General features: G+C 49.9%; 1 protein-coding gene across 3 annotated transcripts in view; it reads right to left on the reverse strand.

The window, feature by feature from the left end:
- Nucleotides 1-319: 319 nt before the first annotated feature.
- ADAM19 (ADAM metallopeptidase domain 19) overlaps nt 320-13079 on the reverse strand; it is an 80328-nt gene continuing 67568 nt past the window's right edge. For all 3 annotated transcript variants that reach the window (XM_032851669.1, XM_032851668.1, XM_032851670.1), the window contains 7 exons: nt 12320-12397; nt 12096-12204; nt 10919-11063; nt 9957-10041; nt 9409-9633; nt 4641-4793; nt 320-3919 (listed from right to left, as the gene is read on the reverse strand). In XM_032851669.1, the coding sequence (XP_032707560.1) occupies nt 3866-3919; nt 4641-4793; nt 9409-9633; nt 9957-10041; nt 10919-11063; nt 12096-12204; nt 12320-12397 (849 nt within the window). In that variant the 3' untranslated portion in view covers nt 320-3865. The remainder of the gene's footprint in view (nt 3920-4640; nt 4794-9408; nt 9634-9956; nt 10042-10918; nt 11064-12095; nt 12205-12319; nt 12398-13079) is intronic.

Below are 13079 nucleotides of genomic sequence, written 5' to 3' on the forward strand. Positions count from 1 at the left end.
GAGGCGAACACAGGATCTTGGTTGTCTCCTAAACACAATAGTGTAGCAAGACAAGAAACACAGCAGAGAATCCCAGGATCATTCATGCCTTTATGACCCAAGAACCAACTAAACGAGACCAGCCTATGTCCAGGTACAGAGACAAACAGCCCCCTCAACTGGTCATGGGAAAACCCAGGGCTTTTCTGTGGCTTCAGGCCCGACAGGTGGACTGATGGTCTTTGTGGGAACTCTTCTGCCGCGTCCTCATGGGATGGATCCTACCCAGGCTGAGCAGGGGGAGATTAAAACAAACAAAAAAGAGCTGCCAAACCAGACAGCATTTCAAATGACAATTTATTTTAATTAAATACAAACAAGGAAAAAAGGCACCATGGCCCATTCAAGTATTTTGCATAGATGTACAAATATTGTAAACAATTAATAGGCGGACAAGAGAGAAAAGGATCTGTTTTTCGTGAACGATCTCCAAATAAAAAGAAAATTCACATTGCCCTAGATCCCAGACACATACGTACACACAGTGGATGGTGTGAGAGGCTGCACAGAAGGGTGACTTTGGGGACATTGGATTGGATTCTACAGAACCCCTCTTAGCAAGCTTCCCTAGGGATGGGGCACCTTTCCAGTTGGCATTCCCTTGGGTGTCCAGCAGAGCTGTTATACACATATTTAACACAATCATGACTTTAGAACTGGTCCCCAGTGTGAAATATGCAAGTCTTCCATACCCTTTGCCAAATAAGAACAAATTTGGACATAGGCGAGGGGAGGTTTTATTCAAAAGGATTATTGCAAGAGACAGCAAGGGGCTACTGCAGTGTGGAGAAGGGGCTCCGCCAATCCTGTAAGATCTGCAAGCATCTCAGAGCTGGGGCAGAAAAGTGGCTTTTAGGGAAAAGTCAACGAGGCTAAAAAGAATGAATGGCAAGTAGGTAGTTACAACTTGGAGCCAGGCACCTGGGATAAAATCCCCCAGCGACAGGGAGACAGGGAGACAGGGGTGCTAGCCCCTTGAGGTTTACATTTCAGAGATGGCTCCCCAGTTCTTAAGGAAAACATTTCCATTGTAAAACTGGCAGGCTAAGTTAGTGTTTAAAAAGATTTCTATCCAGCTCCATCTGAACAAAGGGCAGGTTAACTCCACCAGACTTTAGTTGGGCTCCTCTTCTCCCCACCTGAACTTGGACCCACACTCAGGTCTGAGCCAGCACCCAACACACAGCAGCCCCTTCCCGGGGAGGCTGAGCACAAGGATGGCCCTGTTGCGGCTCTCTCTGGCCAAGTCCACTCCAGTGATCAGAGAAAAGGCCCCTTCATTCTGAGCTTTGAGATGCTCGTGGGATCTTGCAGGAGGCCCCCTGAGCGGTCTCCCTCTGCTAGAGCCCATGCCCAGATCACAAGTTCCCTTTCCCCGCCTTGCAGTAAGCCTTTCCAATAAAGCCCCTCTTAAGGCTGTAATTGCTTTTATTTGTCACCTCAAAGCAGCACTCGGGCACAGGAGGGCAAAGGGAGCTCGCAGGGGCCGCTCTTGCTCCCGGGCCGCCTCCCTGGCCTCCGCCAAAATGGCGACTCCTAGTCCCTGAACACAGCCAGAAGTGAAACTGTAAAGAGAGCCGGCTGCCAAAAGTCTCCATCAAATTTTAAAAATTCAACCTTCTTCCAGTTCACAGTACAGTTTTACGGGTGGAGGTGGTATTAAAATAACGGAAGACAAAAACGGAAAAACAATAAAATACAACTCAGGGCTCTTTCCGGTACGGACGCAGGGAGGGTGGATTTCAGGTTCGAAAGGCTCATGCAGCCACAGTGGCTGTGGCATTTTCACTTCAGAGCCTTTGACCTCCTCATGTCTGGGAGAAAAGCTGGACATACCACAGGAACGTCTGGGAGGCATGCGGGTGGGTAGAAGTGTGATTTTTTTTTTTTTTTTTTTTGGCCAAGGTGTTTTCACCTTTACTTTTGAGGGACCCCACCCTGAGGCCTGGGGCATTTGAAGTTACACAATTACACAGAAGGCTGCCCCCTGACCTAATCACGCAGCAAGGAAGGTGGAAACTGGCTCTGGGGATCAACCAGGGCCCAAGTCTGGGAGACGGAGGCATGAGTAACAGTCTACCTGAGGGAAAAGAACCTCATTTTCCTGAGATCTTTCTAAATCCACCCCATGTGTGTTCCCAGGTGCGTATGCCAAATCTCCCACTTGTCTAAAACCCAAGAACATCTATTGAGCACCTGTTGTATGCAGAGAACTGTAAGGGGGCCCTGGGTTGGTGGTTGGGAGTGAAAGCTCAAGCTTCTTCCTTGCTTTGAGGTTTTCAAGAGTGAACAACGGCTCACTGCAGGAGGTGGGGACAGCACAGCACCCTTCTGGGGGTGGGAGGCCGTCACCAGAGAACATCTCCAGTGACGAGTCATCCACTTTAGCAGAGCACCACATAGCCTTCCTTCCCTGCGCTGGGGCTGGGGGGGTTGGTGCGGGGGGTAGTACCCATTGGAGTGCCATTTCCCCAGCTGCTCCAAGTTCTTTCTGTAAAGGTCAGATAAGGGCAGTGACCAGAGGAAAGAACACAAGGAAGTAGATGATAAAAATCCTGGTGTTCCCAGCTCCGATTCTATTCCATCAAGACTGTTGGCTGCTTCTCTACAGATCTCTAGAGACAGGTCAGCTCTCTGCTCAGAGGGCAATGATCATGCCTCAAATAAATGACTAGGCCTAGGGACAGGCTGGGGCGTGGCCCCTTTGCTGCCATCCATCCCTGAGGACCTACCTTAGATTTCCATCAGGGAGTAGAGGGTAAGACCTTCACCCTGCTGAGGCCACAAAACACAATGGCAAATAAAGCTTCGACGCTCTTGAGACACTCTTGAGAACCACATGGCAAATCCAGTGGCCAACCACTGAAGCAGGCTCCTCGCTTGTAGGTCACAAGCACCAGGTCTCCAAGAGGCTGAAGTGCTGAAGGCCCACTCACCACACATCAGGTAGGTCAGAGCGGGGAAGAAATTTCTGAAGGAGAAATCAAAAGTGCCGAGCACTTGGAAAGAGAAGAAAAGAAAAGGCAACCAAGAATGATTCCGAGTTGAGAGCCACAACCTTTGGCGTTGGCTCAGAGGAGGCCCAAGCCTGGTGCTCCCTCTGCTGTCTACACTGCCCACAAGTAGTACCTGTCAGAGTCAGGGGGACCCGTGTAATTAAGGGGAGGTGGGGCTTTCGGGGAGAGGGGGGAGGGGAGGGGACTTCTCTTGGTCACATGTGGCACAGACCCAGGAGTGGTGACCTCAACCAAGCCCTGGGCAGGGCCCCGGTGGAAGCTGGTTTGACCCCTCTCAATCTCAGAGCTAAAAGGGATGAGTAAGCATCCGGCCTCTGTCTAGCTTGGGACTTTCAAGGAAGACAGAAGCCGTGGAAAGCTCTGAGGCATAGGACGCGGATGGATGGCTTCTCCAACCCAAGCCCTGGGCCGAAGGGCTGAACAGGACCTTTCCCAGCTGGGCTTACCAGCTCTGACAGCCCAGACCATCCCCACTGGCACCTCTGAGGTGACGGGCCAGCAGGAGGGAGGCTGGAGAAGAAGCCGCCATTCATCCTCGTCAGTGCTCTCTCCTCCCTTCCCCAGGGCAGTATATTGCACAAAACAACGCTTTGATGCCATCGGATAGTAGTCTCTCTGGGCCTCCCAGGAAGCTAAAGAGGCACCGAGTCGAGAAAGAGATTTCTGGAGATGCAGTGGTTCTGGGAGGAGGGAAAGAGAGGAGGAAGGACTTGGAGGCGGCCAGACATGCTTGTTCCAGACTCCATGGCCAGAATCCTCTGGGGGGGTTCAGAGTCCTCAAGGAAAGGCAGAAGCTCCTTCAGAGGGGTCTAGGTTTTCGAGCCGATCATCCCCCTAGCCCTCTGCGATCTGTATTCAGGAAACTGTGGAAAGACAGAGAAGAGAGAGAGAGAGAGATCAGCTAAATACTGACCGGTAGAGTCGACGGGAGCTGTCCTCCGGCTTTCGGCCGGTCAGAAGGATAAACAGACCTTCGAGTAAGAATGGATTCCCACAGAAGTCTGTCACCATGTCTGTGTGTCCACTGTCGAGCCTCCAGCGAGAAGCCAGGTGGGGGCCCCAGCCCGAGCTGCAGGTCAGCCTGCAGACTTCCCAAGCCTGGTGGGAGCCCAGGGCAGTCAGCCAGTTTTCTCGCCTCCTCCCCCCTGCCCCGACTCCCGGACTGGCAGCCTGAAAACATCAGCCCCAGGGAAGAGGTCAGAAGAGGGGCCATTTGCAAACCGCCTCCCATAAGCTGGTGGAAACGAACTGCCTTGACCTTTACAGCAGCCTGACGGGGCTTGAGAGCGAGTTGCTCAGAGTCATTCAGCAGGAGAGTTGTAGACCGTCTGGAAGCCACCATAGTTCAGCCTCCCAAGCCTCACATCTCATAAGAAACCAAAAAACTCTAGCCCTAACTTAAAGGATAGTCATACAGGCACCAAGTAACACTAAGCTCTTGTCCTTGGCTTTTGTTCGGGAAATTCACACCCCTGCTAAAAGAGGCACGAATTGGTCTGTTTTCTCAACCACGTTCTTGCCTCCTTGGAGCCCCATGGCCCCAACTTATGCCTTGAGGGCTTCCAAAGACTTCTAAAGACTCACCTTTGGAACAGGTGCTCCCAGAGGCCGGGGCTGAAGAGGGGTAGCGGCAGTGGGCTGCAGGATGGAGGCACCGCCTGGCCGAGGGAGGCTCTTGCGGCCGGGCACTGGGTTTGCTGGGAGGGCCTTCTGCGGTGGCCGCGGCCTGGAGAAATCCTGCGGAGAAAGCCACAAGCCTCACTCGAAGGCCAGAAGGGCCTATTTGAAAGAAAATGCTACCCAAATATTACTGATCCAAATCAGAGGAGCGAAGAGATATACTGCATGGCCCTATTTAAAAACAAATTGTGGGGGCTCCTGGGTGGCTCAGTGAGTTAAAGCCTCTGCCTTCTGCTCAGGTCATGATCCCAGGGTCCTGGGATCGAGCCCCGCATCAGGCTACTGCTCAGCAGGGAGCCTGCCTCTCCCCTTCTCTCTGCCCGCCTCTCTGCCTACTTGTGATCTCTGTTAAATAAAAAATAAAATCTTAAAAAAAAAAAGAAATTGTGTGCATGTGTCTACAGTTTTAGGAAAAAGCCTTTCTGGACAGCAAGTTGGCATTATCTGTTAAAATGAGAAATGGTCATTCTCCAATCTGATCATTCCATTTCCTGCTATTTGCGTAGGCACGCAAGAATGAAACTGCAAGGATGTCGCTTGCAACACTGTTTGTGACAGCAAAGGCAATCACAAAGAGCCCAAATGACAAGTTAGTAAAGTTATATAGTGACAGATGAAGTGGTGTTTGAAAAGAGTAAAGCAGGGCGTATAGCTGAGATGGAATGATTGTAGAGAGCCATTGCCAGCTGACATACAAGTCGGAGAGGACGGTTTATGTAAAATAAGTCACCACGTTGCCCTTCCATCACCCCCACCCCAATGTCAATGTAAATGTACAGAAGAAAGTCAGAAAGGATATAGACCAAACTGATAACAGAGGTTAGGGATGGGGTGTGAGTGGGGAGGGGGTCATCCAGGGGAACATTCAATTATTTTTAACATGATCATATATGTGTATTACTTGAGTAAATTAAAAAAAAATTTTTTTAAAGAAGGAAACATATTTTCTGTACTGGTTTTCTGTGGGTGGTGCAATTAATGGGATCTTCACTTTGTGCTTTTGTATTTGTTTTGTTACCTTCTCAATAAGGTCTTCCCTGACCACCTTACTTAAAATTACAACACCCCTCACCATAGCTTTCAGGACTCCCAGACCCTTTTATCCCAATCTCCTTTTTTTGGAGAGGACGTATATATATCACTTATCCCTCCTCCAAAATACCATAGAACTTACTTATTTCTTCTTTTCTGCCTTTCCACCTGCCACAAGACCAGAAGCGGGGGCAGAGGTCCTTGTCTGTTTGGTTCACTCACTGATCAGTGCCTAGTACACAGTAAGCACTCAACACATATTTGTTGAATAAATAAATTTCTGAGGGGCGCCTGGGTGGTTCAGTTGGTTAAGCCCCTGCCTTCAGCTCAGGTCATGATCCCAGGGGTCCTGGGATCAAGCCCCACATCAGGCTCCCTTTCCCTCTGTACCTCCCCCTTGCTTGTGTTCTCTCTCTCTAATTAGTAAATAAAAAATATTTTAAAAAATAAATTTCTGAGCTAGTCAAAATTCTTCAAATATGTATTTCTTCTGCAATCAATTATTATTATTATTTTTTTAAACAGGGCGAAGAATGGACCTACCACCACTCACAAAACCCTAAGACTGTGAGGTGTGAGACAGAAGCCAGTTTCAGTCACTGGGAGTTCCAGGGCCCAAAGTCCTTGATTGTTCCCCTTCCTGAGGTCCCTAGCAGGCCTAACAATGGCCAAAAGGCAAGCAAAGGGAGAGGGCAGGAGCAAATCAGAGAAGTGGGATTTTGGGAAAGAAGCTTCTCATCCATCAGAAAACAGAGCAGACACTAAAGCTCAAAGAACAGAAGAATAGCAGATTCTTGCAACCCAAAAGCCATGCTGTCCAACTCCATCCCTTCCCCCAAGGACAATGCAATCAATCTCCCACCCTTCCAGCCCGGACAGCTACCAAACGGTGGGGGCTGCTGGAGGCCGGGACAGAGACCTTCTGAGGAAAGGCAACAGCTGCGAGCAGATGTCAGGCTGCTGTGGGAAATGCTCTGTTCCTGAGCTGCTTGCCGTGCAAAATGAGTAATCGTGGGGCAGGGCGGGTATCTGGGCAGGAGCCGGGCAGGCAAGGCAACACCAGGCCTCCCACAGCAGCATCCTGCCACAGGCCACATTGCAGACCCAGCTGGGCTCAACCAGGGACCTCAGCCAGCACTGCAAGAGGCAGAAACAGCCATGAGATGCTCTGGCCCACTGCTCACTCAGGGGGGCAACACCTCCCTCAGCCAAGCTGCGTGAACCAGAGACGGGGGGCATCAGCAATTGTTCCCCAAGTCCCGTCAGTTTTCTCTCTACGCATCGCCCGTCAGCTTCGATCCAGCACTCCTGCCACTCCCTGCTCCGGGCTACCGTCATCTCTCCTCTGGGAGGCATTTAAGCCTTCCGACTAGCATGTCCACATACCCAGTCACAGCCCCTCGCATCAGTGATTTATACTGCAGCTGGAGGGGACCTTCTATTTTTTAAAACCAGTGTTTTAGAGTTGAACTGTCATATGCATATAAAAATGTGAATCATAAATGTACAAGTAGATGAATAATCATGAAGTGAACACACCTATATAATCCCTACCCAGGGCACGACAGAAGATTAACAGCCCCAGGAGCAGCTGGGGGTCCCTCCCAGCCACTGCATCCTGCTCCTGCCTAAGAGGTAGCCCAAAGAGCAATCCTTATAAATGGAAAAGTGGATCATGTCACCATGCCCCACCATGGGCACCATGCCCCACCACTTGCTCTACATTCCTTCCCAAGGAATGTAGAGCAAAGCCCTGACTGCAGTCTGACACAATCTGGCCCTTCCTGATTCTCCAGCCTCATCTCATAGCTCCTCAGGCCCAAAGGAGCTCCCTATCGGCAGGTCTCTGGACCAGGAAAAAGCTCTCCTCTAGAGGTCACCTCCTCAGGGAAGCCTTCCTAGATTTCCCAGAATAGGTCAAGTCCCCCTATAACTCTCTTTCTGAGAACCCCGACCCTCTCTTCTCAGTACTGTTCCCCAGTGTAACTACGCACATTGGGGTCTCTTGTCCAGTGGAATGTGAGCCCTGTGAGGCTGAGCTGGCATCTGCTTTGCTCACTGCTGCCCAGTAGGGAATAGAAGAGCTAGCGAACAGTGGAGCTGAGATCTAGACAGTGAGTGCCCCCAAGGCAGGGTGGTATCTCATTCAGCTGGGGAGACCCCATGGCGTAAATGAGGAGCTGGCACACAGGGTGGTAGAGTTTGGAGTCAGACCGGGATTAAATCCTAGCTCTTCCAATTACTAGGTTGCAGCCCTAAGTCCCCGGACTTTGGAATGAGACTGTATTTGGAGACAGGGACTTTAATGAGGCAATTATGTTTAAATGAAGCCATGAGAGTGGGCCCTCATCCAGCCCGACTGCTATCATGAGAAGAGGGAATCTGGACACAGAGATATCAGGCACAAAGGAAAGACTGACCGAAGACACAGGAGAAAGTGACCACCTGACCTGCGAGCCAGAAGAAACCAACCCTGCCGACAGCCCGGTCTTTGTTTCTAGCCTCCAGAACTGGGGGAAGACAACTTTCTGCTCTTTGAGCCCCTGGTCAGGGGGTTGGTGGGACTCAGTTAGGGCCCCAAAGCCAACTAATGTACTCTCTGCCTCCTCTCCTCATTTCTGCTCTCTTGCTCTTTTCCTTTCTCCCCTCTCCTCTCTTCCCTGCCAGGCCTTCCCCTCCCTTTCTGCATGACCATTTTCCATCCCATTCTTGCCTCAGAGGAGAAAAATAGGGGGCCGGCAGCTTCACGTCACAGAAGCAAACCTGACGTGCTCAGCTCTGCTAAACTGCAGCGCGGCCCCGTGTCCGGGGGACCCTCCCAGAGCTGGGGCCAACCCTGCAGTGTCAGCCGGGCCCAGTGGAGCCCCTAACCACGCCCAACAAAAGCTGTCCCAGGAGGAAAATAAACAAGTTGCCCATCTCACTTGAGCGGTCACCCCCAGAACACATAGGATGGCTCTGGAAGGCACCAAGCTCGACCCCAGCCAGGGAGATGTGTGTGTCTCTGGTGCGGGAAATTCTGCAAGAAGATGCAGTGGGAGCCATTTGAGCACAGACAGGCCAGATAAGAGGCTGCTGGCAGGTGACTCCCACCTTCCAGGGGCCCCTGCCCCTTGACCTGCCCTTGAATTAGTATCCCCCGTCAGACTTCCCAATTAACAGAAGGTACAATTTGGTGGGACAAGCACTATGATGAGAGAAGTACAAGGGCACCGGACTCAGGCTTGAGGGGTCAGAGAGGGCTTCTTGGGGGAAGTGGTCTCTAGGAGGACATCTGAGGATGAACGGGAGGTGGCCATGCAGAAGTGGGGGGAGAGGCTACCAGGCAGAAGATGAAGCATTTGCCAAGACAGAGAGGAGCACAGGGAACTGAGGGAGGTTCATTGTGGGAAGAAGGGAGGTAGTGGCCTGGTATAAAAAGGCCAACCCAGAAGGAAATCCTCTGTAGTGTGGGGGCTGCCTGGGGAGTCCATTTCTCACGCTCACCAGTCTCCCACTCTGGGTGCTCCCTGCGTTTCCCAGAATGCAGGGAAGGCGGTCCGCTCCCGTCTCAGAGTCCCATCCGCACAGCCTGCCACTCCCTATTGCTGGCAGCCCTGAAAGCATGGCCCTAATCCAGGGCTGCTGGGAATCCACTTACCTGGGAGAGGATGCAGTTTGGAGCCGGGGGAACAGGCCGGCTTGGAGGAGGCCCCCTGGATGACTCCTTCCGCTCTACTTGAGACCCAGCCCCCGGGGAGCTCCTGGCAGTCCTGCTGAGTGGCGTCAGCAATGGCACCGGTGGGGAGCCACCATGCAGGTAGTCGGGAGGAGGCCGAGGAGGAGGCTGGGAGGGCTTCCGCGGGGTCTCGGGGGTGTTGGTCACCTGTATGCATGAGACAAGGGATTCCTGAGAAACAGGAATCCTCAATATGCTGCAAAACTCAGAGAGCCCTTGCACGTCTCACCGGGATGGCCGGAGGCCAAAGGGAGGACGTGTGGACGTACCAAACCCCCAGGGGCCCAGGGGTCAGGTGCAATCTTTAAAGTCCTGAGGGGATGTGAGAACCAGGAGAATCTCTGAAAGTGATACCAAGAAAGTGGCTTTTGTTAACAATCCCACACGCCCACAGAAAGCTTTTAGGAAAATCCAGCAGGGTCCTGGGTACAAAGGAAAAGCAGCCAAGTTCAGTGGTGCAAAGCCCTTACCTTTCGCTTGCCCTGGGGCGTCTGCAACTTAAACGTTGGGTTGGCGTGGCCAGTTCCACTGTTCTGAGACACCCTGAAGGGACAACTAGTAACAAGGATGGGGGAGAAGGAAGAAGGGGAATGTTCATCGAGGGTTAGTGTCTGAGTTCCCTCTGGCCCAGCACGGCCACTAAGCAGCTAAATCCCCCCATGTCTGCTCTGGACAACATGGGATTAGTCCCCCTGAACCCCGGCTCCTTACATGTGGAGACACTGTATGGCCAGAGAACTCTCAAGGAAAGAGAGCTGACCTTTACAAAACAGAATTTTCCTTGACACCTTCTCTTTTCCCTTTTGTGAACTTTCTTGTTCAAGGAGACACAAGGATGTCACCAGCTATCCACCAATTCCCTCAGGCGTAGATCCAGGTAGGCTTGGGATTTAAAATCCTCTCCAGAACAAGTATAATTTAACAGGGGACTCAGAAACCACATACCCCCGGGACCCAAAGGAGTGAATTGCTGGGGGGATAAAAAAGCCTTTGTCTTGAGTGGATGTCCAGCCACCCCTGTGACTGACTTAGGCTGGCCAGTCCTTCTGGGTTGCCTCAGTTTCCTGCTCTTTGAAATGGAAATCCAGACAATTACAAAGAGGATGGCAAATAGATTTCATTTTGTATTCCAACTGGAATTGGTTAGAGACATTCTGCTGAGGATTCTGAAGTGAACACTAGTAGAGAGAACTTACAGTAAGATCAACTAGTAATGTTTGCCATGGTGGTAAAGCAGGGCAGAAAAGAAGATGGCGGCATGGATGTCTCACTTGCCTTCTCTGAATTAGACCCACTACCACAGGGTGTTTTTTGTTTTGGGGTTTTTCTTGTTTTGTTTTTTGTTTTTGTTTTTTGCTTCTACCACATTCTACTTACAAAAAACGTTATGACCCACAAGTGGACCCAAGTCCTTTCTGGCACCCCATCATACCTGAACTGTTGCCTCAGTTTCAAAGGGAGGGCTAAGGGCTTGAGTTGGCCCAGTTTGTTGTTCTGTTTACAGCAGTAGTAGATCAGCAAAAGGACCGCCAGCATGAACAAGGCCGTGAACACTCCAGCTATCACAGGACCAACACCTTCCAGAAAAAGAACCCGAGTGAGAAATTCAGAAGCTGTTCAGGCTGCAGCAATGGCCTGATTCTTCTTCAGATGTTTGATTTACATTTAATTTGTGTTATTTCTTTTAAATAAAGAAGTATAATGAAACACACACATTAGGTACCACTGGGAAACCACGAATATTGGCTTAAACAGGCAGGTCAACTGGCTTTGTGCGGACCTTATAATGAAGCTTCTCCAGTTCCTTCTGTTTAATTGGAGAGTTCCTTTTGAGACGAGGAGCTCAAGTTCGATTATTACTTACCACTAGTTTTCAGCCCGAATATGACTTTTCTGGATGCAAAGCAACCAACCCAAAATGTTGAGAGGCTGACACTGATCAAAGACTAGAAGTCTCACAAATAGTCCACAATTTCACATTCGGTTTCATCAAAGCTGCCTCAGTGTTCTCACAAATTACACATTTAAATGAACAAAATATATATACACCTGTGATATTACTACTTTTACCCATTTTATAGATTGGGGTTTCTTCTCTAAAAGACTTCATTCCAAATAAAAGTACTTTGCTATTAAAAAAAGAAAGAAAAAAAAACCTTGGAAACCAAAAGGCTAGAATCTCTGTGATTTACCCTAAAAATTGTAAATTTTTCCACATGTCTGTTTCTCCATTTTAAGCTTGGTTCATCCAAGGACTCTGAACTGCTATAATGTGCCCCAGGTTCATGATTCTTTTTATGTGGCTGAGAAGGACTGGTCACCAGCCTCATAGTCCAAAATGAGATGAGATTATTCAATAACCCATGATCTCTCTTGATCTCTCCCTCCCTCAAGGAGTGTCACCCTCCTCAGAAGAAATAAGGGAAAGAACAGCTGAGATGAGCCCCACACCGGTCTGCCAGCCTTAGCCGCTCTCCCACTTAGCCCCCCTTTTTGTTCCCTCATCTACAAAGTCAGGACAATGGAGCGGACTCATTCTTTGTCTACATCATGCCACCCACCCCTTCTCACAGAAGTGGGCAGAGCCCCTGTGCAGGCCAGATACTCACTGTCGAGGGGCATCGGCCCGCTGTCGATGCTGCCCCCCTGGCCGGGCGTGTTGCAGAAGGGCGGGGCCCAGCCCGGGAAGCAGTGGCAGTTCTGGTTGTTGTTGCAGACCTGGAGCGAGGGAAGGGCACACGTGTCAGCACCCTGGAGGGCTCTGGTCCCCCAAGGGGCCTGTCCCCCCCAAGGCATTGGCACAGAGGAGCCCCAGAACCCTGGGCACACGTACCCCGTGGCCATTACACTTCTTCCCGCAGCCTTCCGTTTCAAAGAAGGAGGTGTTCCTGCACTGCCCCTCGAAGCAAATCTGTAGCGAGGAGGAAACCAAACTGTCAGTCCAATGGAAGGGATGCTGTTTAGCCACCAGGAACCAGGGCTTTTACACTTAGAACATGTGGGACTCAAAAATGAACTCCGTTTTGGGTATTTATTACAGAGAAAAACTGAAAATGGCCTAAAAAGGGGCACCTAGGTGGCCCAGTCGTTAAATGTCTGCCTTTGGGATCGAGCCCCATGTCGGGCTCCCTGCTCAGCGGGAAACCTGCGTCGCCCTCTCCCACTCCCCCTGCTTGTGTTCTCTCTCTCTGTGTCAAATAAATTAAATAAATAAATGAATGAATGAATAAATAAATAAAATAAAAATAATAAATAAATAAAATCTTAAAATAAAATCTTAAAAAAAAAAAAAGAAAATGACCTGAAAAACCAGGACAACGTGACGGTTAACTAAATTTTGCTATTCCCTTTGTGACCGGGGAGAAAATAACAAACATTACATTTTTAAAACATTATATTTAATATAATAAATATGTTATTACATTCTACATTAATGTGTCAGTTATATGTTAGTTACTTTGTTATATACTCATATGCACTGATTTTAATATTATCCTTAAAAAATAACAAAGGTGACAGCAGTCAGCTCTGTGAGTGCTTCATATGTTTTTTATAATTTTGTTCTCAGTTAACTGTGAAATAGGTGCCCTTAT

This window comes from Lontra canadensis, unplaced genomic scaffold (assembly GCF_010015895.1).
Source record: "Lontra canadensis isolate GAN:19392208 unplaced genomic scaffold, GSC_riverotter_1.0 scaffold5, whole genome shotgun sequence".
Lineage (NCBI taxonomy): Eukaryota > Metazoa > Chordata > Mammalia > Carnivora > Mustelidae > Lontra > Lontra canadensis.